The sequence below is a fragment of the Acanthaster planci genome, linkage group LG14 (assembly GCF_054643075.1).
Source record: "Acanthaster planci isolate LZ-2023a linkage group LG14, COTS_SCS, whole genome shotgun sequence".
Taxonomy (NCBI): Eukaryota; Metazoa; Echinodermata; class Asteroidea; order Valvatida; family Acanthasteridae; genus Acanthaster; species Acanthaster planci.
In genome coordinates, this window is record NC_141790.1 from 13,702,196 (window position 1) to 13,729,484 (window position 27,289).

A 27,289-nucleotide genomic window follows, 5' to 3' on the forward strand; every position below is an offset into this window, starting at 1 on the left:
AGGGAGGAAATCTGAAGAACCAGTAATTGAAATTGCTTGTTCCGCTCTTCGCGTTTGCTCTAAATCACCTGGTTGCGGCTGGATAGTGAATGGCAATAGAGGGCACCACAACATCAACCTCGAGCGATGACGGTCACTTGTGTGGGGGTTAGTGTTACGCTGATCACTCGTCGACAGTGTTTATGTTTTCAACCCTAATTTAAATTTCAAACAATATGCTGGGTGACGGAGAGATTGCCTCAGCATGAAGCCTAATTTGAATAAGAAAAGAAAATACTTACAAAAAAGATAATGATCAGAATGCCCAAATTGAAAGATGTAGGCCTATTTAGAAATTAAGGTAGCTGTGGTTTTGTGAAATACGTGTTTAATTTAACCTGTTACATCTTCTTACCCTTACAATGATGCAATAAATGACAAGATTCTAGGCTTTCATAAAGGAGCAACGTTGGCTTCCTCCTGAAACCCCGAATGACATTATCGTCTAACCTCCCCGCCGGCATAGGATATATTTCTGGCTTACCCTTTGCCATAATATCCCTTGCCCTATTCAACATCAATACACCTTGACCAGATGAAATGCGATTGTTTACCTGGTGTTCAACCACGATGAGACAGTGGTTGCCTCCATGCGACGCCTGGAGTGCCCAAACCTGTTACGGGACAGTCCTCTGAGGCATGACAGTTTTAACGAAATATTGTTTGACCTTCCCCGCCAATTACGAGACCTTGCCCAGGCGCGAGACGAGAGGAGCCTTGGTAATTAAAGCAGGCTGAACAGCATATGAACATTGTTTGTTCACTTGACCGTTGAGACCTACGGAAGGAATATCAAAGGAGGTTTCTTAGAAATTTAGATTTCCAAGACTATTACAGGAAATTCGATTTATTGGCAAATGTCAGGTGCAACAAATTTATAATCCACTCTTAATTAATTGAACCGTTAACATAAAAAAGCACTCCCCTCCATTAAAGTGGCTTTTGGTATCGTAAACTGAGATTCAATGCACGCTACAGCTATAGATTTCACTCTATATTCTATATCATTTATATCAGCTGGTTGTGGGTTGAATAATTGGCCGAATTTGTAGTTTTTTCAAAGTCTGGCCTTGGTCTAGTTCTAATAGAATAAGCAATAAACGACTGAAATTTGTCTTGTCTTGCACGCTTGCTTCCAAAAAATAAAACACTGTATGCTAAAAATTCAACGGCTGTTCCAGCTATCCGGCGCACTACGCTTATCGTTTGTGTCAGATTCTAGAAGAAATACTGTTCAGAGATGATGATGTTATTGTTGTTGTTGTTGTTGTTGTTGTTGTTGTTGTTGTTGTTGTTGTTGTTGTTGTTGTTGTTGTTGTTGTTGTTGTTGTTGTTGTTGTTGTTGTTGTTGTTGTTGTTGTTGTTGTTGTTGTTGTTGTTGTTGTTGTTGTTGTTGTTGTTGTTGTTGTTGTTGTTGTTGTTGTTGTTGTTGTTGTTGTTGTTGTACTGTCAGCCCACTTAGCTTGCTCCCCATCAAATCGGTCTCGTCTTTGTCTCTTCGTCATCTCAGTGTTGTTCTTGTTTCAAGGCTTTTCTTCTTGGCTTAAGCTTTAATAGAGCATTCTAATCTTTTTCTAAAATAACATTCTCTTGCTCATTTGTTACTTGTAGTTATGTCTCTACCGAGCTTTTTTAAATTGATGTATCATGTTTAACGTTAGTGATTGATGGCACAGCAACATAAAATTAACTTATGATCCAAAAACCTACCGAGCGTGGCTAGGTATGTGAACTGTCAAAAAAATTCTCAATCTCGTCTTGAAATATTTAACCTAGAAGGCAAACTCAGAATGGCGTGATATAAAACGTGTTGTTGCCACCATCGCGGGAAGTCCCTATCACAGACATGTCTGTGGTCCCCATCGGTAGACATTTTCATCCTCTCTCAATATTATGCAACGGCAATTCAAATCCTTTGAACGTTTGAAGTGTAATTTATTTCTGCAACATCCTCAGGAACCACCAGAACAGGCTCAAACTGCTGATTATGAGTGATTATATCACGTGATACAAGAAAGATTGGCACAATAATAGTAATTGTGTTTAATAAATACGCATTAGGCGTACTACAGGTAAGTGGGCAGGTTGCTAAACATGGCGCCCTCTTTTTGTTCGAAAATTTGAATTCCATGTGACAGTCACTATTTTGCTACTGATCTAAGCCTACCATCTTCGTTCATCAAGGCTAGAAGCTATTACACCATCACAACAGGGACTAGACCTCTGGCAGAACCAGCAAGGGGCAGACCAGTCAGCTTAAACTTATTGCTCCATCATTTGCGTAATCAGGTATCAACCATGTCAATAAAATGTTACTACAACATATTCACGATCGAGTATAATATATCAACATCGCTAAAGAATGCATAAATTTACAACATACTTATAACTTGAATAACAACGCACTTTACATGAGTAGTTATATATCTGTCATATTGTGACCTAATGTACTTACTGTACAGTGTGAGATTATCCAGGTCCAGTAACGATACAGTGCAGTTATTGGTTGTAACCTTGAGAATTATCGGAAAAGATTAAGTACAGAGCAGAACTACTTCATGGTTTAATTTTTTCACCAAAGCGTCCGCATCACAACAAATCTTGAATCTACTTATCCTACTTTTCGAGGTTCTGCCGTGTTCCAAAATAGGCTTATGGCCATTTTACTATTGACGGTTAAATGCTGCAATATAAAACTAATTGTGATTTACATCATGAAGTGATTTGTCTTTATATGTCCTGTGAGAAATACAGTCAAACCAGTATTATTTTCCTTGAATTTATCTGCAATATAAAGTAACTATTGAAACGCTTTAATGTCATCAAGCCGTTATCAACTTGGATAATAACACGGCTTCTCAAATAAACTAACGCGTTACAGAAAGTACCACCGCCCTCCTCCCCTTCCCTGCCACGCCCATCCCTACGAGAAATAAATCTTTCGAACATTCCAATCTCGAGCACTCAGTCATCGATATTTACAAGATAAAAATTACACTCAGACACTCATTATTGCTTCAATCTAACACATAAAAATGGGGTAGCTGTGCTGTAAATAATTTTATCACAAGAAGTGTAAAATGAACGCTTTTAACTGTAGTCATCATATACAATACTACCTTTGTGTACAAAATTTACAAAATGTATGTAAAATTATTTACGGTGAAACTACTCTACTGTACAATTATAGATTCTGATGTTGCTTATTTTACAACTTGTAAAGTGCTTTGGCGACACGAGAAAGACTACTGCTTTCCTCAGTGCATCCATAGCAGCATAATAAACAGGATACGCTATGTTATGCTTATAAAGTGTAAACAATCAATAAAGTGCATGTTACAAATTATAACATTCAAATGTCTGAAACTGTTTCGTAGAACATTCGTAACGCATTCGTTCAAGTTTGTACAAAATCTGAATTTTTCTGAAATTTTCTTACGAATGGCTTAAAATGGCACCAAAATTGTGGTAGAAAAAATGGAGATGTCGTGTAGTGTAATTCCACTTAAAACAAACCCATATGGCATCTTTATCCAAACTAATCGGCAGTGGCACTGCACACACACCTCGTTGAACATGCTGAGTTGAAGTCTAACTTCGCGAACATCACAATGGTTTTATAAGGAAAGCCAAAATCTAAACAGGTCGTGATTTCTTTTCAAGCCTGAGACTTAAAAACACGGTGCTCGCAAACTTTGAAGTATTTCTCATTGGTGTATACATCGAATTAAAGCTATTGTCATGGCTCTTGTGTCACATTTATTTGAACATTGGCTACGTAAATAAGAAAAATGTGTATGCTCGTTGAATCGGAAGAGGGTGCTGTTGCGTCTTGATATCCCCACTATTCTTGCTTAAACAGTCATGGAGACCAACCGGACAGAGGACAAAACTAGCTCTCTTTCTTTGACTACAATGGCCCATTCGATCTCACATCGACCTGCATACTTTGGAGCCAAATGTGCACGCCACTATAACCTTTCGGCACTGACATCATATTGCTATGGAAACTCGCTAGGGGAATCTTGAAAACAACGCGATTAGTGCAAGATCCACGTAAACACATAATAGGGTCTATTAGTATTTCAACCACAGTGTGTCGTATGATTTTGTTTTCTCTGCACATCTCGTTTAAAAGTACCTTTATGTAAAAATTGTCGAATGGACGTAGCGAAAATAGTAGCTGAGCTGAGAATGCGCAGTCGGAAGCCGCCATTTTTATTCTCAGTGACCTGAATGACATAACTTGCAAGAGTATTAATTATGTATCAAGACAAATTGGGTTAATTGTAAAAAGTGATGTACGTATACTTCAGACCATGAAATATTACCAACATTCACAATTTCTGGCCTGAAATCTGATATCCTGTTTTGGTATTGCCAGCCGATCCCCTGTGCACACTGTTTGGTTTTGAATTCTTCAGCTTCAATTAATATCCCTTGCCTTCGCACTGTTTGCCATTGATGTAATTATCGAATTCCGCTTTCCAGTTCACCATGTACTTGGTACTCCAGTCGTTGAATTGTTGTTTCCATTTCCTCTCTGCTTCGCTGATGTCACCTTTAATTAAGGAAAACGTCAAAAGACATCCATAAAACGGGAGTTTTCATTGAAAGGATAGGCCTACAAGATGTTTTAATAGGTCCGCGTTGTTTACCGTTCCCCTCCCAACCCGAATCTTCGATATCGTTCCTTGATCATCGATAAACCTCCCCTATCTAGCATAAAGACAGTTAGGCAATTGATCCGATGCCTGAATGGTCTGTAATTCTAACATTCATTTTGACAAGGATTTTGTCAGTTTGGTTTTGTACTCCGTGTGAAGGCGTAACACCGCGAGAGGGCGGGCTCTGCCTCATCTATACCTGTTTGTGTGACGAGCGTTGGGAGATACTCCCTCCAGAAAGCGCATTGCTTGGCTCGTGGGCCTCGCCCAATGAAGACGTCACCGTTGATGATACTTTTATTCAGAGTGAAGAACTCTTGGGTCTCGAGAGTGTAGAGTGGCCAGTCTCCTTCTGGATCATCCTCATTGGCTTTGTTTGGGTTTCTAGAAGTTAGAGAAAAAGAAGATAAATTGAATAAAAATAACAAGCAATGCTACGGTGGTGCATTTTGCATTACATAATGAAGGGCAAAATGGAAACCTGCGCAACGTTAGTGAAATATTGCATTTTAGTATTAACATTCTTGATACTGCTTTCTAAGTTTCAACATTAGCGAATGGATCACTGTTTTACCCCTTAAGTTATGTTGTGTATTTTACAACGTTACAGTTAATGCGGGAAGTCTTTCGCCCAGATGGGTACTGTAAGCGTCTTTAACCACCAAGGTATTCACTAATGATCACTGCTACACACGTCTGAAAATTCAACCGTTGTTATGCAATGACCTTTTGACAGTGATCCACTATTAACTTTGTGCCCCATGAAGTGCAAAAAATGTGTTTTCTGCTCGTCCAGACGTATTCAACCTTTAAGATTCTCTCTTACGCTGTCCAAACCATTAACCACTCTACCTCATCACGAAAAGATCCAAGCCCACTGTATTGATTTTGGCGCGTGTACAGGGTTTGGTTGTGAACGTTTCCCGCGCTTTCTTGCCCCGCTCTCACTAACTAACCATAACCTTGGCAAATCGATACCGAAGCCTCATCGGCCAGTTTTGCATGATTGGAAAGGTCACCAAAGGTAACCGTCATTTCGATTCTTACGATTATCTGTTACCTGGAGAGTTAGTGACGTAGATGACCTTTCCAATAAGCATTCTGGCCTTTCAAGAGAAAACCAAAGTGTGCATCACGTGATGGCAGTTTAATGAAAGGCTTGGGTACAATCCAAGTCACACCGAAATAGCCAAACTAAAGTGCACGTCACATGGCCATAAACTGGAACGACTGCCGGCATTATATCCTCTTTGAACTTGACTATGGCACCAAAACATGCACAATTATGTTACTCTTTTGAGAACGTAGCATACTTAAAATATATTTTACATCCATTACTGTTATAGATTTTTACATTTTTAAGTGTCTTGGAAGATTTGTCACTTGGCAACGATCAACGTCTGTTTTTCGCACATCGACTGTGGTGCCGAACACACGCAATAATGTTGTAAATGCGCAGGCTCGTTCAAGTATCGGTTCGGTCTCTCTGTCATCGGTGAGGGCGTACTTGAGCGCGGCATTGGCTGTTGTTATATATGTATGAGGTCGGGTCACTAATCTGATATTTGTATATCTTACCCAGTTCTTGCAAAGTTGGCCCAGTATGTCATCATTTTTCGGCTAAGCTCGGCTTCAGCGCTGTTGTAGCCAAACTCTGGATGGAGGGGAATGCCGAAGATGTACATGATCTCATCCCCGTGTAACACGCCCATCCATTCCGGCCAAGGGTTGTTCGAAGCCCGATCCGTGAACCGGTAGAAGTACACAGGGTTGTGGGCCGAGGCAGCGGCTACGGCCATCTCGTAGGACGGGCACCCGAAGAGGTAATCGCCCGCGGCCAGTTCGACAGCGTCTCGCAGAGCTACAGGGTCAGTGGGACTCAACCAAGGAAAGTACTCAAATTCTATGGCATTGAATCCAAATGTGTTTGCCTTTGGGAAACAGTATTTTATGGCTTTCGTGTACTGGTCTCGATTCAGAGGGCTATGCGAGAACTTGGAATAGCCAGGTACTTCGTATACCATGAAAAATATTCCCTCGTTTGTGTTGCTGCCTATGAGAACCTCACAGTTCTTGAATTCTCCTCGCTCCATTGCCGATTGGGGGCGCTCACGTACGAAGTCCCCGTCCACCACCGGGACAAATGGGAAATCAGCAAAGTCGAGAGTGACCCATTGCCATCTGATAATCTCCAGTGGATCTCTGGTCCGCATGCAGTCCACCATTTGAGTCGTGGTCAGTGTTTGACCGCTCTGATCCTCCACACATTTCAGTTTCTCAGCCAACATAAGTCCCCGTCGGCGTCCCTCTTCCATGGTGTAGTACGCCCAGGGAGTTAAGGCCGAGGCGCTCTGCAGGGCCACCCGTCGAAACAGGTTCATACTCTCTGGCGAGATCACATGGAAAGCGATACTCGCTGCGCCGGAACTCTCTCCGAATAACGTCACTTGATCTGGATCCCCTCCAAAGATGTGGATGTTCTTTTGCACCCATTTCAGGGCTAGGGCTTGGTCCCAAAGGGCTTGATTTCCTGGAGCGGTAGGGTCATCCATAGCAAGAAAGCCCAAGGCAGCCAGCCGAAAGTTCATTGATACAACGACCAAACCCTCCTCTGCTGCCAATGTCTTACCGTCGTAGACGTCCAGGGACGCGACCCCGGAAAGGAAACTTCCACCAAAAATCCAAACCAAGACTGAGGAGTTGACAGGACGAGGGTGAGGTACCCAGACGTTCAGATTCAAGCAATCCTCGTCCAAGCCTACATTAGGATTCCACATCTCCGAACCTTCGAAATCTTTAAATTCTTCGTCAGGGGCCTGGAAGCAACCAAAGCCGTACGTGGTGGCGTTATAAATGCCATCCCAACTTGTCCGCGGTAGGGGCTTCCGGAACCGTAACTCTCCAACCGGAGATTCACCGTACGGTATCCCCAGGAAAGCGTCCACCGTCTTGTCGAGGACTGTCATCCGCTTGCCTAAGATGCGACCGGTCGAGATGGTCTCGATGGGACCCATGTCCTGCGTACCCTGCGGCGCCGTCAGCGTCCGCACAAGAATCAGATAGAAGATGAAAACCGCCATTTCCCACGTCATTGTTGTTCGAAGTTGAGTAAACTTTCCTGAAGAATGTGGACAAAAATATCCGTTAAAACTTTATAACTGACTCACGATGGCATGTCGTGAAACCCAAACATATAAAAAAAAATCAATTTAACAGGTTTCGAATAACAGAGGGGGTCGATACGCGCCGGTTAACACCAGACTAGCGACTTAAAAGAAACGAGAAGTTTGATATTCAGCTCAACTTGTTTTCTCACACAATACCTCGTGTCACAATATAAATGAGATCTGAATATTTCTTCTCCTGAAAAGTGAAAAGAAACTGGTTGCTTTCCATTCTTAGAAAATCCCTCCACCAGTACATTTTTAGGGGGCGTTGTTTTTCTTTTGTCACACTTCATGTCAAAGAGCATAAGAAACGGTTTTTTAAAAGTCTTGCTTCATAATTGCTCCCCAATAAAGTTTACAAGAAAATGTTGGCCATTATAATTATCTAAACGAGCTACATAAACGAGTAAAAACATTTAACTTGCTTCAAGAAAATATCAAAAAGTATGATTAAATGTTCTACACAGAGCTATGAGGCCACAACTTTTCTGCCTCAAATGACATCATGCTTTAGAAATATGGAAATTTAAAACGAAAACGTCGAAGGTTCTTCTTATTATTACTGCCACAAAAAAGGAAAGAAAGGGCAACAAAAAGTCACAAGTTTCAAGTCATAAAAAACATGTCTTCACGTCTTAAAAAGCCCGTTTCATGTTCAATCCTTTTACCAGATCTCGTGATCTCTTTACACCTGTTCACAGGATGTGGCTGTATTGCTTTGCACTACAAACTGTTTCATACACGTCTATGCTCTAATAAATTTTAGTTCTCGTATTCTCTCTTCACTGACTCAAATACTTTACACCTCATCAAGAAATATTTCTGCGTTTCACTGTATTTTAATAAGGAAACAAGTCAGCAAGAGAATTTCTCCCTTGTAACTAACTTTCATACTTAAAATGATGGTGTACCTGTGTTGTGTAATTAAATAGAGCCCTACAAATAACAGTTAAAGTACCTATAACGTGCATGCACATTCGCACGAAAAGAAGCTTTTGTTGATCAATTCCTTAAATAATTATAGTGAAAAAATCTCTAGCACTGCGAACAATGACAAACATGAACTCATTATGTACGAAAAAATATCATTTCACTGTATCGATTCAATTAACTTTGGTGACCTACCTTGTGTGTAACGAAGAAACATCGGAGCTTCCTGCCGTCCAAAACGATGCTGGGCACGTCGTAGACAGCACCACCGTCCGCTCCTCACAGTTTCATCGTGTCATGTCACGTGGTAGGTTGTAACCATACCTAGGCCTTACAGCCCAGTCACTGAACAACCCACTTCCCCGTGCGGTGACTGTAAAGTGTCGCTATCCTTGCTTGCCCGGCGGCGGTGTATATATCCTGTGATACAAAAGAAACACACCGTGAACGTAATCAATATGAAACGAGAGCCCATTGCGCGGTTTATTCAACTCATAGGCGCCTATAGATTAATTTCATTTCGGCGAAAGGTGAGAAAGTAGGCTGGTGTTCGCTTTGAAAGAGCCCGTTTTGAAGGAGGCCAAGCTCGCCTGTGATTGGATTGGTGGAATTTTTGAGTTACGCGTACTTGGTTTCGTTAGAATTCTGCCTCCTTATACACCAGAACGGTTCTTGTTTGAACCTCAATTTTTAAGGGAGAGAGTAAAAGGGAAATTTTCATCTTAATTATCCGGGAGCAATATCGACCTCTATATAGGCGCCCTTTGACATTTCTGACATCATCATCGCGAAGTATAACTCTACAAAAAATGACGTCACTCTTCTGTTGACTGAAGCTGTTATGAAGTATCGTCCAATTTCAGACTCTGCTTTCCATTAATCTTTATGTGGCTTTTAGCCTGACATCCGCCGTCACCGACAAAAAACAAACTCAAAGAAAAGCCGTCTTCATCAGTCGGCTGAAATCATTTATGTTTTTAGCTGCATTGATATTTTGAACAGTTGCACTGGCAGTGATCAGCCGTGCTGAAGTGGAGGTCCAGATGGCATACGTGCGCGGCAGCGGTCGTGTCAGACGATAGCCCCGTCATAGACGGCCTTTCCCCCGTCGTCAAAGGGCAAGAATGAGCTGGAAATCTCGCGGGGACGGCGTACGGAAGCGGCAGGGTCTACCCCGGGTGGGCTGGCCTGGCCCACAGGGGAAGACGTGGGCTTCTAAACTTGGAGCCCAGTGTGGCGTCACAGCCCCGACAAACTGCGTCACTGGTGTCGGAGTACTGGTGAGAATGAGAACGGATTGTATGACTTGATTGTATTGTGTGTTGCTATTTCTAAACTGGATGAAATTATTTTTGTTTCAAGTTCATTTTTGAGAGGCAAACTAAACTAGAGCAGGACTAAGAACAAACCTTGATATTTTTGCTTGGGTACCTTAAGTGTGAAGGTGCCTTTCAGACCGACGCTTAACAGGTCCACATGTCGTGGAACTGCTCCAAGCACGTACCTACCGCATTCCTGGAAAGAGATTTTCAGCACCAGGGAACCATCTTCAAAGTAATGTTTGATACAAAATGATTTCAACTGACCTTGTTTCTGTTCACTGAATCTTTTGACCCAAAGAAATAACAGGTAATACTTTCAATTTAAGAAAAATAACTCTCAAAACTATATTATGAAACGTTTGTCATTTCTAGTTCCCGCTCCGTACGTTCACCTTTAAAGGGTCCTTGCCCTGCGGCCATGCAGTTCTGAGATATAAACAATTCAATATGCACACAAACTCAGAATGAACTGAAGTCGTGTGATACGTTACGCGGGAAAAATGATTAATTCAGCTCTTGATAATAAAAGTCATTTTTATAGCCGACATGTGGTCGCTCTCTCGATTTATTAGTTCCATATGGAATCGCAAGAGCATTGCCCTTATTTGTATACTTATGTTCAGTTCTAATTCTGGGGCGAATCCGGACTTTGCGATGGTTTCAATAAAGCAATGTTTGTTTTCATATTAATTATTATTTCATTCAATAGAGAAATCCATAGTTCTGAGTAACCCAATCCATTATGACAGACCCATATTTATATCCCCCCCATAAACTGAAGCTCTTTTTTCTTTGAGTGTTTCGTGTATTCAATAAAGCTGTCACCTGAATTGTGCCCGTGAAGTTCCTCCTCTCCTCGTTGCAAGTTCATTTGCCCAGTTTGTGTTCATGAGGTTGCTGTAAAGTTTTTTCTAAGTATTGTCATATTTTTCTAGGTCATCATTGAGTTAGTTGTTGTCGCTGATTCTTACGGATTTTTTATATACTGTGTAAACCAATTTCCTAAACTCAAACATTCAGGAGACAACATTGGAAAACATCCAAAGTTACCACGAAATGTTGGCGTCGCCGTTCGGGAATTTAATCCCATGCAGTAACTTATAGGAGGGAATCATTGGCGTCGTGTGGCGGGTTCGTGCTCTGCTATCTACGGTAGATAGCGAATGACTGGCAAACTCGCTAAAATGTCACGCGAGCTATTATTAACCCGTCATTCGATCCCGGGCGCAATTGTTGCCTCGCACATAACAAGCGGATGAGTCCTGTCAACGGTGGGGATGCATGTGCTGGTTGGCGTCCGTCTTTCTCTTTCTAAAAGCCTTCCGTGGGGGAAACAGTCTCTCCCCTCCCCTAGAGCCCAATTACGCTAAATAACTTGGGTTCGGCAACCCAGCGGTGGGCTCCGGTATGCTGACAGGTCTACCCGTCGAGATACTGACATTAAGAGAGGAAATCTTCGACATCGTAAGCTCGCAAGGCCGTAAAATATGTCTCCATATTGCTAGCGAAATCACAGTTTAATCCCTTGGATTATATTGTTATATTTGTATACATCGAACGTAGAAGAATAGTTACTGTATAACATAAAACTGTGACGTAAGGTCAGCTGAGCTGACCCCAAGCCAGAAGGACATCTGTCTGAAGTTTCCAATCGTTCTAGGATAGTATCTAGTGAAGTCTTGGTCACGTGCGCCAACATATTTGCGTCATCTTACGTCTGTCGACCTCCAAAGATGTGACTTTAACGAGGTCAAGGCGGGGTCGGGCGGGCAGTATGACGTCATTGGCATGCCGAGTGAAGTATGGGTCATTTTATCATACGGTAATCGAAAATTTCAGTTGGATATGCGGCTGGCAAGCCGTGTCCCATGTATCATGCTTAATTCAAGTGACAGATCCACCATTTCATCGGGAAGATTAAATTGTTCAGACATGAGATCTCACCCTCTTGTTTTTTCAAACATTGACTTCACATTTAAATAAGCCGCATTCCTTGTAGCCTTCATCAACAAAACCTCAACAAAGATATTATCGATACTTTCTCGTTGAATAACAATGTGTTCAGAAAATTATGCGTTCAGTAACTGCTGCTGCCAATGGTTGTCAAAGACGTAAAACACTGGACCTAAGAATGATAGCAGTATTAATTAGGTTCTGGGTATGGATTCGTGGATAAACTGAAACTACTAAAGACCTTTTCAAATTAATTATGCATATGTTGACGTGTCATATTAACAAAAAAGTAACACTTATGTGCGGAAAATTCTGTGAAGAGGTTCGTATAAATTCTAAAGATCCAACGATAAAGTGATATCATGTGACCGTGTGTCGGCAACTTAGAGCCAGATTATAGTTCTTCTCCTCGAGAGCTTGCAAATCCGAGAGAAGACAGCAGTTTAGTTCCAAAAGAAGAAACAGACGGATCGTTCCTCTGAAAACATTTTTGAAAACAAACGGTACTTTCCTTTTCTGAGAACTTTTCGAGGTGCATAATCCTTGATTAATCCAGCGTGCGCTGTTCCACTCTTTTGCTGCCGGCGATCAATAATGGGTTCATATCGAGATCATACGGAAAATTGGATTATTTTTTTCTTAACTTGTCTGAAGTCACAAGACGAGACACGCCAGAGGCAAGAAAGCGAGGAAGAAGACTAGAAATGCATCACCCACTTTCTTTGAGTTTCGTAGAAGCAGAATTATATATTAGACAGCGCAGTGTGAATAAAGTGAAATCGACGAAATCTCGAACTTTTCTAGGGTCCACGAAAGATGATATCTAAGGTCTTTCCAAATACATATCTGCGTTTTACAGTTGCGGCATAAAATAGTAAAGATTGCATTATATCGATTATATTGATTTACAAAATAAAATGACATGATATTTACAATTTTGTTTTTCTCAGAAATATAATACAGAATGCTGCAGATATTGCTTATACTGACTATAATGACTATGCTGGGATAGGAATGAAACACAGTTATCGTAGAAATCGTTTCCAAAATAATAGCAAGAAATCCTTGTTCTTTCTATACCCGTTTCATACGATGTTATAACTTTAAAGGCCATGTTACATACGGTAATTTCAATATGCGGATTTTGGCAGGCTTTTACCCCAAATGGACGCAACTCCATTCCACTCACAAAGCGAACTGAATAGATGAAACTGCTGTGGTCATCGGTAGCAGCGAATACCCAATGACTACTCCAGACTTATTATTTAAATTGGAGCCCCAGTTTCGCGTTGCCAATCAGCGTAATGGCAGGTCGAGTTATGCAGTCCCAGGTTGGGTATCGACAAATGACTTGCCGGATCGTAAAGATACGGGCGATGCCTGGCAGACGCACCGACATTGATCACGGGTGTAGTCTTCCAATACACTCCCCAGATCTCAGTTGATACAAACTAGACGGCTGTTCCATTAACTTATTGAACCTCCAAGGTGCCCCCCAAGAAATTCACTAAACTCCCCTGAACGTAATGAAGTACAGCTTTCTTGCAGAGGGCCCTACGATACATGTTAGGAGGGGCATGACTTGGGTGGGCCGTGAGGAGAATCCAGTTATTCAAGTCTGTAATAGTTCTTTCGATTGCTATGGGAAGATGCTGGTTACTTTCAAGAAAATTGAGCGCAAATGGCAATATTTTCTGTAACTGAGTCCCGAAATTGTAAAAATTATTTTTGTGTGCATGGTATGTATTTACTCTTGTCGAAATGCTCAATTGCCTTCTATAAATTTGAACTCTTCCCTCGACAGAGAGATAAAAACATAACAATCGCATTCAAATCTGTTCATTAGTCAACAAGAAATCGCTGAATGACCTCGTCGAGTTCGGAATTTATTTCAGTTCAGTTTTTTTGGTCTAAACGGATCTGACTTTGCTCTTTATTCACTTAGCAATTATTCAAGAACAAAGAACTCACTGCGGAAGAATATCAGAGTTTCAACTCTATACTTGATTTTGTTTATAGTTTGCTTTAAGTTTGCTGAGGTTTTTCTGTATATTGTGGGCACCAAACAGCCGTTCACACAGGAAGTGTCTTATCCATAACGCGTAACTGTCGGCAATTCCGGCTGTATGATTAAATTATAAAAACAAAACGGTAAATTAAGGAATAGCGTGCATTGCCCAAATCAATAAGAGGATGCAGCGGCTGAGGATCGGATGTCCTGACAATTATCCAAGCAAACATCGGTTGGGATCGCTGTAGCCAGGCAGGAAAGTGAGTCCCAGGATCGTCGATAGACTTCGGAGTAAATGGCCAAAAAACAAATGTTTGAGTTTGACTATTTGACGATCTTCTAGTCTCCGCACACTGCACACACACACAATAGCACTGCTTGTCCTATCCTCATGCCGCTCGGCTGGCCTTTACAAGCTACCGTACAAAGCCTTTGAAATACATTCATACCACTTCTGTTTCCCAGTACAAATATGACAAACTGAAGAATAACCAGCTCTTTCACAACAAACAAAAGTGAAATTGATGTCTCACAATTTCAATCAACTATCTCGACGTTCCGAATTGCCGGTAGAGTTTATTTGGAGTGCTAAATCTGTACTCTCCCCAAACACCGCTGTGGGATCTTCCGGAACCTAATATCACTCTAACTTCGAGAAATGTTCCATTTTATACTTCTGGTGTTTATTTACATTGTTTGCCTCTCTCAATCTATTGCTTCAATAAGATCTGTGGCATTCATCCTATTACTTATCCCTTGGTGTGACTGTTTAAATGCCATTCCAAGATTCAATGAGTGGCCAAAGAGCGAACAAAGAGGAAGCAACTTTATTCCCAATCGTCTGAAGCTATTATTTGCCCTTCAAAAGGTATTTTTGCACTACCAAACTAAACTGATGTAATCTTTATTGCAGTAACTATGCATTCCGTCGTAAGGTTCGCAGAAGCAAAGAAAACTGTAGAGTATGGCACCCGAAAAGTCAACTCTTGCGTATTATAGGGGAGAATGAAATTTGAAAGGGATTCTTGCTTCTTTTATTTTCATTTTTTATTTATTCTTACATTAGTAATTTACTCCTGTGTAATTTCGGTAGTCAATCCCTTAATAAGTACTCAAAAATTTTTGTCTTCTTTAAAGACACCGAAGGAGATTGACGCCGCGGGAGTCTTGAGCTCACATACTGCATCACTTTTGCACAAAACACTCTTTGCGCGGCTGAATGTTAATTATTGGATATTACCTCCTATTAAGATGAGCTATAATAGACGCGCTCGTTCGCTGATAAAAGTCCATAATTAAATCATCTAATTATGGTATTGCTTAAAGGAAAACCTTAACGGGCATTCCAAAACTCACACTGAGGAAATTGGAGAAAAATTTCATGACAACTCAAAAAGATGCCACAAAAAAGTACTTTTTTTCTTTATTCGTTCTTTGGAGTCGAAGTCAGGGGGAATACATGACAGTTGTCAAAATAGAAGGACGCTTGCACAATTTCCTTGGTCTTACTGTAGGTTCAATATTGTTCCCTAACCGGTACTGTTTTATATTGAGCATCTATTGCCAATCACACCACTGTGAAGCCCTATGGCTTCGAGTGTCGACAGCTCCACTACAAACAAGAAAGAAAATTTATCATTTCATTTGCCCAACCTTGTCAGCTTTTATTGCCTTCTTCCAACGTTCAAGCTTGTCGATAAATTCCACGAGTTTAGGATGTTGACCGGGCAAATAGTCAGTTCAAGTTAATGTTTACATTCTGCAGCGGGTTGAAAATCCACCAACATCACGGCTGATTTCTATTCTGTACATTTGTGCATGTGATCTATTTGGAGTATGATTATTTTTTCACAGAAATACCGGAGGTATTGGCTGAAGCGCACACGCATGGCTATAATATTTCTCGTCTCCGTGGAATTAGATTAAAAGAGAGGAATCTTGTTAGCTTCTCTATCGTTCATACGCTCGACTGGTTTAATCACACTCCGGCTAGTGTTGCATGAGGTTGTTCTCACGAGCCACTAATTAAATTCAACCCGATCGGATCATAAATAAAATTCAGGCACCCGGGAGGATAGCCGAACATGTTTTTGAATGATGAGATTTTGAGAGGGGGTCGGGTGATTTTAAGCAACTGAGGTGCTCACCCCAGGGTCCTGGCTGATAATTCCCAAGCTTCGTATTTGATCGACGAAGAGCAGTATTTACAGGGCTTTCTAGGGAATTGTGCCGAAGAAAATTGTCTTCAATATGCTTTTTAAGTTTGTCTAATTTCGCATTTCAGAAATCCTGACGTCTACTCGAAAGGGAATCGAACCATGGTTTGTTAATGTACTGCATGGTTCCTCAAACTGTGCATTTTCAGAAAGCCCTCCGTTTTTATTATATTCACGCTGGTAGGACATTTTTGCCCTTTAAAGGAATGGGCAACCTTAACACGAAGTCTACATTGCACTTGTTTGTTATAAGCTCCTGATATAGATCAACCTATCTTGCTGACACCTTGGAAATTTGAGTGTAAAAACAAAGAGAACAATGGTGTAGGCGGGGTCTGAACCCAAGACATCCTTCCCGCCAGTACAATTATTGCCGATTAAGTTTTCAAAAGGGTTCACCTTGGCCTATTTCAAAACGGAGATAGGGAAACATTCAAGTTGATTAGGTAATGAGAGACCTTGTGCATGATGCCATCGACAGCTAGACCCGATAGCCTAAATTACAGCTGTTTTGAAGTCACTGACAGTAATTAATTACAAGGAGCAATCTACAGAGATAAGGCAGATACTGAAATGAAGAACTTAAAAAGGCGTTGCGATTGTTTTTATGTCGAAATCCTGTGTTCAAGTCACAGAATACAAATATTCTTAGTCCGCTTTGATTAGAGATACTTTGATAAAATCTTACCTGACTTACAAATGCGATTGGAAGGTGCCTGTCCAAACAGTCCAAGTCGTTAAAGTTGCAATCAGCTTGTGTGTCCGTCAGCGGCAATTACAGAGCTGCTTTCAACCACGAGATGCGTCTTTCATGTCCACTGGAAGTTTGTCCTGAGTTCTCTCTGACAGGATGTACCATTCACGAGGTGGAGATGTCACCCGAGTCTTTTAGCGAGATGCATGGGTATGCGCGCCCTCGACGCGATGTTTTCTCAGCAGTGCTGCTAAGAAGTATGACGAATTGACACTCGCATCAACGCCGCACTCAACCGATGGGCTGTTGCTAATGAATCCTCGTTCCTCTCTGCCTACTTCAAGACTGTCCGGGTGACGTGAATAATTCTCCACGTCGTGTAGAGTGAAGATGCACGTAAATGGAAGCTTCGTACACCCCGAGCGAAATCATAGGTGGAGATATGGGTGAAACACTTCTGGCCTACGATCACCGGAAGGGTAAAAATGCTCGCCAGCTCGTTGAGTCTGTGTGAAAGACGTGGGTACCTTTGTTTTCCTATGAGCAATGGTGATGAAGGGGATCGAGAAGGAACCAAGTTCAAGCCTCGTTTGCAATTATTGATTAGACAATGAAAGATGTGCCACTGTTTTCCAATATCTCTCGAAAAGTCATCAGACGGCTGTTGTGTGTCTTTATTTTTCATCAGTTTATCAGTTCATTTGTGTCCCGTTGGGCCTGACTGTTTTCCAGGTCAAAATTGGCACTCTTTTAAGTCTTTCTGACCAATTTCTGGTTCATTTTAAACCGGAAAGGGACATCTCTTCACCCGGAAACAGGTCAAGCTCCACGGGACGTCGATTGCTGGTCAGTCTGACCCGTTTACTATGCACAAATCACATGACAAGGTGGGCACACATGCCGATTGCAGATTAATTGTCTCGCCACAAGTGATTAACTTATTTGTTGCTTTCGGACGTGTCTTGAACAGCGTTTCGTCAAGGGGGGTTCAACTACTCAGAATCGCAAGCTCTCTTAGGATTACTCATTTTTTGCCAGAATTTGCGGTAAAAATTATTTCTGAATCGTGGCACGAGAGGGCGCAGTACCAAAACTTTAACGAGGGCGTTGTGGCGCAAATAAACTTCCTAAACAATGTTGGTGGACTTCGTCACGAAGTGGTACAAACACCTGCTAAAAATTGCCCCATTTATCTTGTTTTAGAGGTTTAAGGGTCAAAATTAGACCTGTAGATCTGCGTCATGTAAATTCAAGGGTAGTTTGATCAATCATCAGCACGTGCGGTAAGTGTGTAATTTTGAAATGTCGATTTCAGTGTTGGCACGTTGGTGAGTTTCCGACACTGCAACATTGAATCTACACGTATATCATCATACATCATTTACATGTACCGAAGACAGGCTTGCAATGTAGTTAATGTGATACGTCATGCTTAGTCGTACGGTTACAGTGACTAGTTCTCTTTCGTTAGTACCTGTTTAACTCTTGCAGAATTTGTTTTGTAATAAAATTATCATGAATTACAGCTTTTTTGTTCAAGAAAGGTTGTGGCTGACTGGAAATGGAATGACCTGATGACAGATTTTCATTTTATCCTCTCCCGGGAGAGGATAAAATGAAGGTTAGTGATTCCTGCTAGTATGCTCAGTATGTCAGTAAGTAACACTGACATGACTAACAGTATTTCAAGAATGACGTCATCAGTAAGCAGATGAGAACTGGTAATTAATTTATTGTTAAAATCTTATATTATTGCTTAGTGAATTGCACATTATTATTATTTATGTGATCTATTTGTTCCAAACTCTCTTTCAGATAAACAAACGGGTTACCGCCAAGTCTTCCATAGCAATCCACATTTTCCTGCAGTAGTACGACAGGAGAGTATTTTGGATTGAAGAGGTCCTGATTGAGGAGTGAGAGTATAATCAATCATGACAGGTGGCAAGAAACTATCTAAGACTCGTCGGATAAGTCGCAGTAGTATGTCTGCCTCCTTCTTGCTCAAGGAGCGCTGGAAGACATCATCAGAGCGAATGTTGGCAGCTGTTGAGATGGTTTCATCTTTCTTGAATGAGCAAGCCATCAAAGCTGCCACTTTCATTGGTTTGGGCAAGCTATTTGACAGCCCGTATACCGAGGAGATGGTTGTTCAGCAGACGCGGGTCCTGTGCCGCGATTACATCTTCACCAAGCTGCGTGAGAACTCCCTCCTCAAGCACGACATCTATCCGCCAGGCCTGGAGGTTGATGACGTTGTGCGCGCCTGTCAGCCGAAAGGGCATGACATGGCGTGCGGGGCGTGCGACGTCTCTCGCGAACTCGTGACCATCACGCAGGAGTTTGACCGAATGTACCCATATCTCTTCAAGGACGTCTGCACGTACCTTCATGTCAACTTTCAAACCGGGGCCCAGCTGCAGACAGTCTTTACGGCCGTGGCCGCCGAGCTCTTCCGACGCTCCATCACCTGGGCACGCGTGGTGGCGCTCTTTGCATTTACCGGCGCCTTAGTTGTGGAATGCGTGGAGCAGGGTCACGTGAACTATGCCAACATCGTTGTAGATTCTATGCAAAAGTTCACCAGGAGACGCTTGGCTGCTTGGGTTGTTAAACAAGGAGGCTGGGTAAGCTCACTATCTGGAACTCCTACAAGATTCAACTTTCCTGACTTATCTTTTATGTTCTTCTTGATTGGGGTGGGGAGAGTTTGTATCAAATGTCATTAGCATGTGTGTTACACTTAGGGCTTCATCTAGGATTAAAACAAAATAAGTGTCTGTCCATTTCCAGGCAATGTTAAACACTGTCCCATCCGCCATAAGCAAAATTTCTATAACTGATACACCTTGTTGCCATCTAAACCCATGTTACAGCCCGCCATGGTTCATCATGTCCAGAGCTACCGAGTCTCATCCTCTCGTCTTTGGTTCCTGTCTATCATCGGTGCAGCCGTTGGCATCACCCTCACGCTGGGCCTCCCCTAGCTCAACCAGTGGCTCTGCCCCCAACACAGCAAGCATCATAGTTACGCAACACTCCAAGCCTTATAAACTGTGACTTTCCACCGAAACCATACTTTGATAAAAATATTTGAGATTCTAGCAACATTTCCGAAGAACTTTCTGTCTGAATTGCATCGAGTATGCTACTTGTTATACTGTTGCCTAGACTAAACGGATTTTAAAACTAAATCTAGTTACAAGTTATGTTACAAAATATTAAATAATATTTATATCTTTCAGGTCTTTAAGTTTTCAGTTGATTATGATACATAATACATGAAGGGACAGTCACAGCAACTCCTTGGAACGCGAAGGTAATGCAGATGCAAGCATTGTAATAATCAACCTGGTACTAAAGCAGTACAGGTGTGTACTTCTAATTTTAAAGCATTTTGACAGAAACCCAAAAAAGCCTCAATTTTAAAATGTTGTTCTCAATAAGCCTCGCTGACAAACACTGACACACTCTTTATGGGACTCTTGAAACTTACATTAAGTGCTGTCCCTCAGGCAAGTGAAGAAAAAGAAACCTTTCAAAATGTGATTTGAGAGATTATAGTATCACCCCATAGGCCAGTCAACTTCATTTGGACTTGTGAACTTGCTTTTGGGCCGGTGACAAAAAAAGGGCCCGTTAGTAAGTATATTTTTGACTATGCTTATCAAAGTATTGACAAAGGAAATTGTGTGTGAACGATTTTAGTAATTCCCTGCCAGGATACAATAAATTCAACAACTTAGCTGAATTTAAGTTTCTAAACTTTCAAAACTATACATACATTAACTTTTAGGATATTACTCATGGGTTCTGCTAACACATCAATGTTAGGATTTTCAAATTTTAAAGAACTTTATTTCTTGCAGGGAGATTATATTTCTGCAAAATAAATATCCACTTTGCAGTCTGACAAATATTTACTCAAAGACTGGAACTGAGATACTGAATTCCAACACGTGGGAAGTGACGCCAAAGATAGTGTGATATCAGGTCAGTCAACAAGGCACTTGAACAAAACGTTTACCCAGTGACGTCAAGGTCTTGTGGCGCAATAGGTTAGCCACTCCTTCCACACTGTCCTTAGCTGATCAATGAAATTCATGGTGTCATTTTTAGTGACAATAACCGTGGCTATTTCTGAATGTACACGACCGCATCAACTTTCGATATTCAATCAGAAACAAAAAATTGAATCTTTTATCTACACAAGTACCCTCGCATAAGGTAGAGGAACTTTGTCCAAGTCACTTCAGTTCCCAAAAAATCCCTCAAAGCACTACGAGTTGCATGCCAAATGTAGAGCAATATTTGTGCCGAAGTATGGACCACAAGATTGCTTATGCACACACGTCACCTGATGGCTTTTGTACTCTGATGACGTGTATCCAATTTATTGGACTCAAGTCCACTGTGATCCAGTCGAACACCCAGTCACTCACTGATTGTGCAATTGGTTTGAGTGCTGCTTAGATTAAATGTAGGTCCTATAAATGGTTCTGAATTTCCTGTGATGGGGGATAGTACCCAACTGAGCCACAGCGAAGCGAGCCGTTCACCTGGATTCTACCGTCTTTGACCCAGATGTTGCCATTTATGCAGTTTTCCCCTTTTCTTTATTTGCCATGCATAATCAAGAGTAAAAATTGGACAGTCAAATTAATTTGACTTATGTTGGTCACACCAGGGGGACTTTCCCCCAGATGATAATCACGCTGGATTCCATAAGGTGATGAAAACAATTCCACAGGGATTAACATTGATATTCTCCAAGTATCTGATGAAAGCAGTCTCCCATATCATGTACACTGTATATAGTATATAGTATATTAAAATAAATCAATGTATGCAAAATATTTTTCTCAAACTACTCACAACTGTAATATTTAATGAAGTATTAACAGAGATGTACTAATTCTTGTACAGAAATTTTTTTAGTTTTTGAATAAAAGTTTTGGAGGAAATTTTGGATTTTTCCATGTTGTTTACTTTGGACATTTTTAGATAATGGAGTACAGTCAATGAAAAAGGGATTTTGTGCAACAAAAAGGTTGTTTGTTTAAAGTCTTCTTGTCATAGCAAAAGCCAAACCCAACATCCGATCACTTCCCCTCCCCTGCTTCCCGCCCCCTCCCAGAACTTCCTTGGCAGCATCACCCCAGGCCTAAGCCAGTGGTCATCTTTTCTTGATGTGAGTGACAATGTGTTCTTTCAGCTTGGGCATAGTCGCCAGCTCCTTCTTGCACACATGACACCTGAAAGCAGAAAAAGAAAGTAGAAGCAAAACTTGAATTGATTTTACATTTCCTACCTCAACCAAGTGTGAAATTCCTGTACAGATTAGAGACAGGGCTCTAAGGCAATAAATTCTTTTGTCATTCCATGATTCACACCACCAACACTGCTCACCTTCCACCCAAAGGTGGTACAGACAACATATCGTCCAAAATATCCCAGTCATGTGATACTCCACCAGTTCAGGCTGATGTATTTAACAGTGCACTGTCCACAGAACAGAAACCTGAGAGGTGTCCACAAAACTCCATACATGTACATTTGTCTGTGAATTTTTTTCAACACTGAGATCCAATTAACCAAGAATGCTACACTGTAGTGAGTCATCCTTAGTGATATCTGATGATACTCACCTGAGCGGCAGTTTGAGTAATGCCTCAGGATTCTTAGCCGAGGTGTCAACTTTGCCTTCTGTCTCCAACTGATCCATGACTTCTGCAAGTTAAGCGTGAGAGAAAAAGTGCGACGTATAACAAAGAGAGATCTGGGATGATGCCAATGCTGTGGTCAAGTACTTTTCAAAGTACCAAGTTCTCTACCAAAAATGTAACTATTCTCTCTGAGTGATCCCTGTTCACCACTTCCCAGGTTGTGTCGTGTAATTGGGGTGTAATCCCTGGCTACATGATGTTTCAGTTTTAATGGCTCCTAGCTAGGGCCTCCGAACAGAGATATTGACAAATGGGAAGAGCCACCAACATAGGGCTGGATAGCTCAGTTGGTAGAGCACCAGTACGGTATTCCAGAGGTCACAGGTTCAAATCTCGCTTCAGTCAATTTCTTTGTTCATCTTTACAATAAAAAATTTAACTAGTTAGGAGGGACCAAAGCTGAAGTACATGGGCATTTCACAAAGGTAAGATTACAAAGTAAACTGATGACTTCACACTATCACTGTTAAATAAAAATTAAGTTTTAGGACAAAAGTACTTGGCCAAGTACATTCTGAGTACTTTTCTCCTCAGAACTTAAATTTTACAAAACTGGAAGTGTCCAAAGTCTTAAATTTAGTTTGTAATCTTACGTTAGTGCAATTACGATCAAAAGCCTGTGTACTCAAGCTTCATTTCCTTTTACCTAGTCCAATATCTAGCAGAGAACCTAGGTACATGGAAAGAACTCAACTACAACATTGGATAATGCTCTGAACAGGACAGTGAATCCAAGACAGTTTACAAAGTGCCGCATGAAATGATCACATCACACCTCATACTAAGAGTAACACTGATTGAAGCGCTCTTCCTGAAACAATAAATAATTCCAACAAATACTCAAATTCCCATTTAGCTATATAGCTCACATGTAGCAATTCAAAGAAAGTTCCTTCAAAACAACTCGTCTCTTTAAGCCTTCACAAAGTAGTTCTTGCCAAGTTCCAAAGCCAGTGCGGCAGTTTGGGGTTTTGCCATGTATTTATACATTACCTTTGGAGTCAACAAAGTATGCTGACGTGAAGGAGTTCCAGTGTTTCTTTGTTTTTAGTGACGGAGAATCAAAATCCTGACTGATAGCATGAAGATGCAAATGGCTAAAATGAGAAAAGGGCACTTTATGAGACCACAACATTACTGTCATTTTTATGCAATATATATTTGACAGTTCAGATACAAGCAGATTTAAGAATGCCCATTGCTTTTTCCATATGACGTTCTTCCAAATTTAATAGCTCTCTTCATCTGTTTTCTTTCTCTCTTCACAAAATGTGCAAAGATTATTAACTTCAGTCATTAAGTCTGATCAAATTTTACCTCATGCTCGGTACAGCATGATAGCCAAGTCTGTAAGAGAGTCCTTCTTCCCCGATCGCCCTGAAGGGGAAAAGATGTAATTATCTCAACAGTTTGGAAGAGGAATTCATACTTTGGATGGAAATCAGCAACACAGATTTGTCTCAAATAAGGGTAATATTACATGCACACAACTGAATACTCTGCAGATGCTTTCAGTGGGGATTCGAACCTATAGCAATCCATTTACAAGTGCAGATATCTGAACAAGTTGATTACAGTGCCTTCAAGAGTTGGCAGGCTAATTTGAATTCAAACTTGTCAAGGGAATTAAAATTAACTAAAGCATGAATACTACCCCATAAGTGAGGTGTCAAAACACAATAATGCCATTTAAAAAAAAGTGAAAAACCTCACCCTTCGATAACTCTTTGCCCAACTTCATGCATGTGTTTCAGCAGGTCCAAATGGTCTGCTTTCAGGGCCTTCAATTTACTTATGTTCTCTTTGGGAAGCACCAAGAAGTGATATCTTGCCTCAAGGAAAAGTAATAACAAGAAAATTAGGGCTGAGTCAATTCAAATAATTCACTTTTCAAATATTCAACCTTCAATTCAACTGAATATCCAAACATTCAGTTGTACCAACAGACAGATTGTTGAACAAACCATATACAAAATCATTGGCAATAACACACACAATTGTACATTATAACCAATATAATAGCTTCCCACATCTACAAGTATCTCCAGCCATGATTTAGCAAGATTAACGAGATGAAGATTTCTATTCCTTTTAAATTAAATTTAAATTAAAGCGGTGCAAAGTTTAGTGGCTGTGACCATATCGAAACTGTACACTGAACATTACAGTGCTCAGGAAACAGTTGTCAGCGTGCAAGTGCCAACACAGCATACTTGAATGATCCGCTAGGCCGGCACACCGTGACATCATCAACAGGACATCAACATATAGTTCAAATCACTATTTGAGGAAAGATGGCGTCTTCGAGATCATTGACAAGAGTGTTTCTGATTTGATGGGGAAAGTTCTCTTTTCCCACTTATGAATAAACCATATTATTATTATTGGAATCTCCAAGTCTCACTTAATCCATAGATGGCATTAGACATTTCAAGGACAGTTTTAGAGGTGAATTTGGAGGATTTTGACTCGGGGTAAGAGTTTTTTCGAGTGAATTGAATTATATAGAAGCTAAAGCCTAGATGGAAGGTACTTGGACCCTACTATCGCCCGACCATGTCTGAATGTTAAAAAAGGTACTTTGTGGGGTCTAAGTTACTCAGACTAGTCTGAATCAACAGCAACCATCCAGCTAGCCTCATAATGCAGTTCATATTAATTATTGGACTTCCTCCAGCCAGGGGTTCCACCATTAAAAGGGGCTACCATCGGGCCTACCTTGGGATATTTATCTTTGATGACGACCACTTTGTCATCCTCCTGCACCTGCTTGCTGGGGTCGTTCATGGAATCTTTTAGCCCTAAACTCCAATGGCCTTTCTTCGCTGGAGGACCACCTCCAGACGGTTCCAGTAGGTGTTTTTTCCCAAGCTTTGCAGTCGCCATGGCGTCGCTATTTTAATGGAAGAGAAAAAAATCAAGCAGAGTTTTTCTTGAAATCAGTTATGAAGAAACTATATAAAATCATACAACTTTGTGGTTGACATTCATCTTATGTGGTTAAAAACAACATGCAAAGTGACACTGGCAGGGCTTAGTTAGAAACTTCAAAGTTTCAGTTTCAAAAACAACACGTCAATATTGCACAAATTATACCGATAATTCTGTTTAACATGTTTAAGCTGTCCAAATATTCCTAAATCTGTCATAGCAAAAGAAGTATTAAACCCTGTGCATTCTATCCGACAAATTAACTGCATTTTGGATGAGGAATATTATTATTTGTTTTCAATATGAAACCACGGATAGAAGCAAAAAAAAATTCACATCAGTGCTGTCAAGTGCATGCACGTTGTATTATTGAGTAAAAGACAGGTGGTCAAAGATAGGCTCTTGGCAAGTTTAAGAAACAGACTGGAAACCAGACTTTAGCTAGCTCCTAGACGAATTACTGTTATTGTACGCGCGCAATGAAGCCGAGCATCCGTCTAAAAACCAATCAGTTTTCCAATACTCGACTTCGGCTCCGTTAAGGCTTCAACTGGTTTTTACGACGTGACTTTGAAGTTGTAAGCGCATTAATAAGTTTAATAATGCCACCAAACATCAAGTGAGAGGAAAAATAGCAAAGCATTACAGTACTTTGATTTGATTTAAACGCCTTGGGGTCACAATCGGGGATTGGTTTCATAGACAAATCCTGACGGAGACGAATAGAGTATTGGAAAACGGCCTCAAACGTCCACTTTGTACTTGCAATGTACTGCGTACTGTAATTAGCGCCCTCTGCAAATTTTGCTTGCCCGGCATGAACAAGAAACGTCTTGTAGCTGTCCTTGGAGATGAACCATAAACATGAAACTAGCTGCATTTGTCGTAAATTCTCATCAGACACCATTCCCTGATTTTCAAAGGATATGCTAAGCGTGGAAGTGCAAAACTACAGAGCTGCTGAATTAAACCCAAACTGTTTTGGGGATTGTCGTTTACTGTTCATTTTGCATATCGCTGTACCGTTTCATAAATTTTGTGAAAGATATTGAACGAACAAAATCTGTCACAATCTTCCCGCAGTTTGAGTTTAGCGATTTCCCATCGCAGCCCCTGTTTCACCACGGCTCTGCTGTGTGACGGTAAAATTATTACACCCCTCCCCTTTGACGAGTATGGCGTATTCTGGGAATGCTCGGGGGCGCTCGTAGACAGGTGGTACGCACGCGTTACATGCCTCTTTGACCAATAAGGTGTCGTGTTTTGCCAAATGCACGCGCGCGTCAAGCTGAAGAATGTGCGTGTGACATGAGTGCGGTGCTGCCGCAGCTATGGCGTCTAATCTGGGATACACATTATTTTTTACAACACTCCTAATCTTTGAATGCAACGTTCTTTATTCGTGGATTATGTATTTATGCATTTACGCATGCACATCACGAAGTTCATAGAATTTGCCCTACAGCTCCTTTTGCTCATTACTTGTTTTAGAACAAACCCAATAGCTCCGCTACGTTCCATATTTGTAAGGGAGTCCGTCATATATGTACACTCGTCTAGTCTGAAGCAATCTTTCAAGACGTCTCGTGATGCACCCTCCACTCTCTTCTAAGAAATCTTCTCTCTTAATAGG

At 41.1% G+C, this 27,289-nt stretch overlaps 3 protein-coding genes across 9 annotated transcripts; 1 reads left to right on the forward strand and 2 right to left on the reverse strand.

Moving 5' to 3' along the window:
* Nucleotides 1-1,953: 1,953 nt before the first annotated feature.
* On the reverse strand, nt 1,954-17,775 carry LOC110981751 (cholinesterase-like). Of its 3 annotated transcripts, none has more exons than XM_022239586.2 (5): nt 17,003-17,775; nt 8,999-9,223; nt 6,285-7,824; nt 4,906-5,090; nt 1,954-4,600 (listed from the first exon to the last, which is right to left on the reverse strand). In XM_022239586.2, the coding sequence occupies exons 2-5, from the start codon at nt 9,018-9,020 to the stop codon at nt 4,470-4,472; spliced, it is 1,878 nt and encodes a 625-aa protein (XP_022095278.1). In that variant the 5' UTR covers nt 9,021-9,223; nt 17,003-17,775; the 3' UTR covers nt 1,954-4,469. The 3 variants fall into 3 exon arrangements, with proteins under 3 accessions (XP_022095278.1, XP_022095277.1, XP_022095280.1); XM_022239585.2 differs by having other exon boundaries at nt 16,994-17,775; XM_022239588.2 differs by lacking the exon at nt 17,003-17,775 and adding an exon at nt 9,551-9,908.
* A 319-nt stretch (nt 17,776-18,094) lies between these two features.
* LOC110981743 (bcl-2-related ovarian killer protein homolog B-like) lies at nt 18,095-21,963 on the forward strand. Of its 2 annotated transcripts, none has more exons than XM_022239562.2 (3): nt 18,095-18,282; nt 18,815-19,626; nt 19,876-21,963. In XM_022239562.2, the coding sequence occupies exons 2-3, from the start codon at nt 18,934-18,936 to the stop codon at nt 19,984-19,986; spliced, it is 804 nt and encodes a 267-aa protein (XP_022095254.2). In that variant the 5' UTR covers nt 18,095-18,282; nt 18,815-18,933; the 3' UTR covers nt 19,987-21,963. The 2 variants fall into 2 exon arrangements, with proteins under 2 accessions (XP_022095254.2, XP_087001863.1); XM_087145737.1 differs by lacking the exon at nt 18,095-18,282 and adding an exon at nt 18,442-18,620.
* aptx (aprataxin) lies at nt 21,854-26,403 on the reverse strand. Of its 4 annotated transcripts, none has more exons than XM_022239566.2 (7): nt 26,308-26,403; nt 25,444-25,618; nt 24,439-24,557; nt 24,043-24,102; nt 23,719-23,822; nt 22,648-22,729; nt 21,854-22,254 (listed from the first exon to the last, which is right to left on the reverse strand). In XM_022239566.2, exons 2-7 carry the CDS (start codon nt 25,609-25,611, stop codon nt 22,176-22,178), a joined length of 612 nt encoding a protein of 203 aa, XP_022095258.2. In that variant the 5' UTR covers nt 25,612-25,618; nt 26,308-26,403; the 3' UTR covers nt 21,854-22,175. The 4 variants fall into 4 exon arrangements, with proteins under 4 accessions (XP_022095258.2, XP_087001864.1, XP_022095257.2 ...); XM_087145738.1 differs by lacking the exon at nt 26,308-26,403 and adding an exon at nt 26,118-26,272; XM_022239565.2 differs by lacking the exon at nt 26,308-26,403 and adding an exon at nt 25,993-26,090.
* Nucleotides 26,404-27,289: the final 886 nt, after the last annotated feature.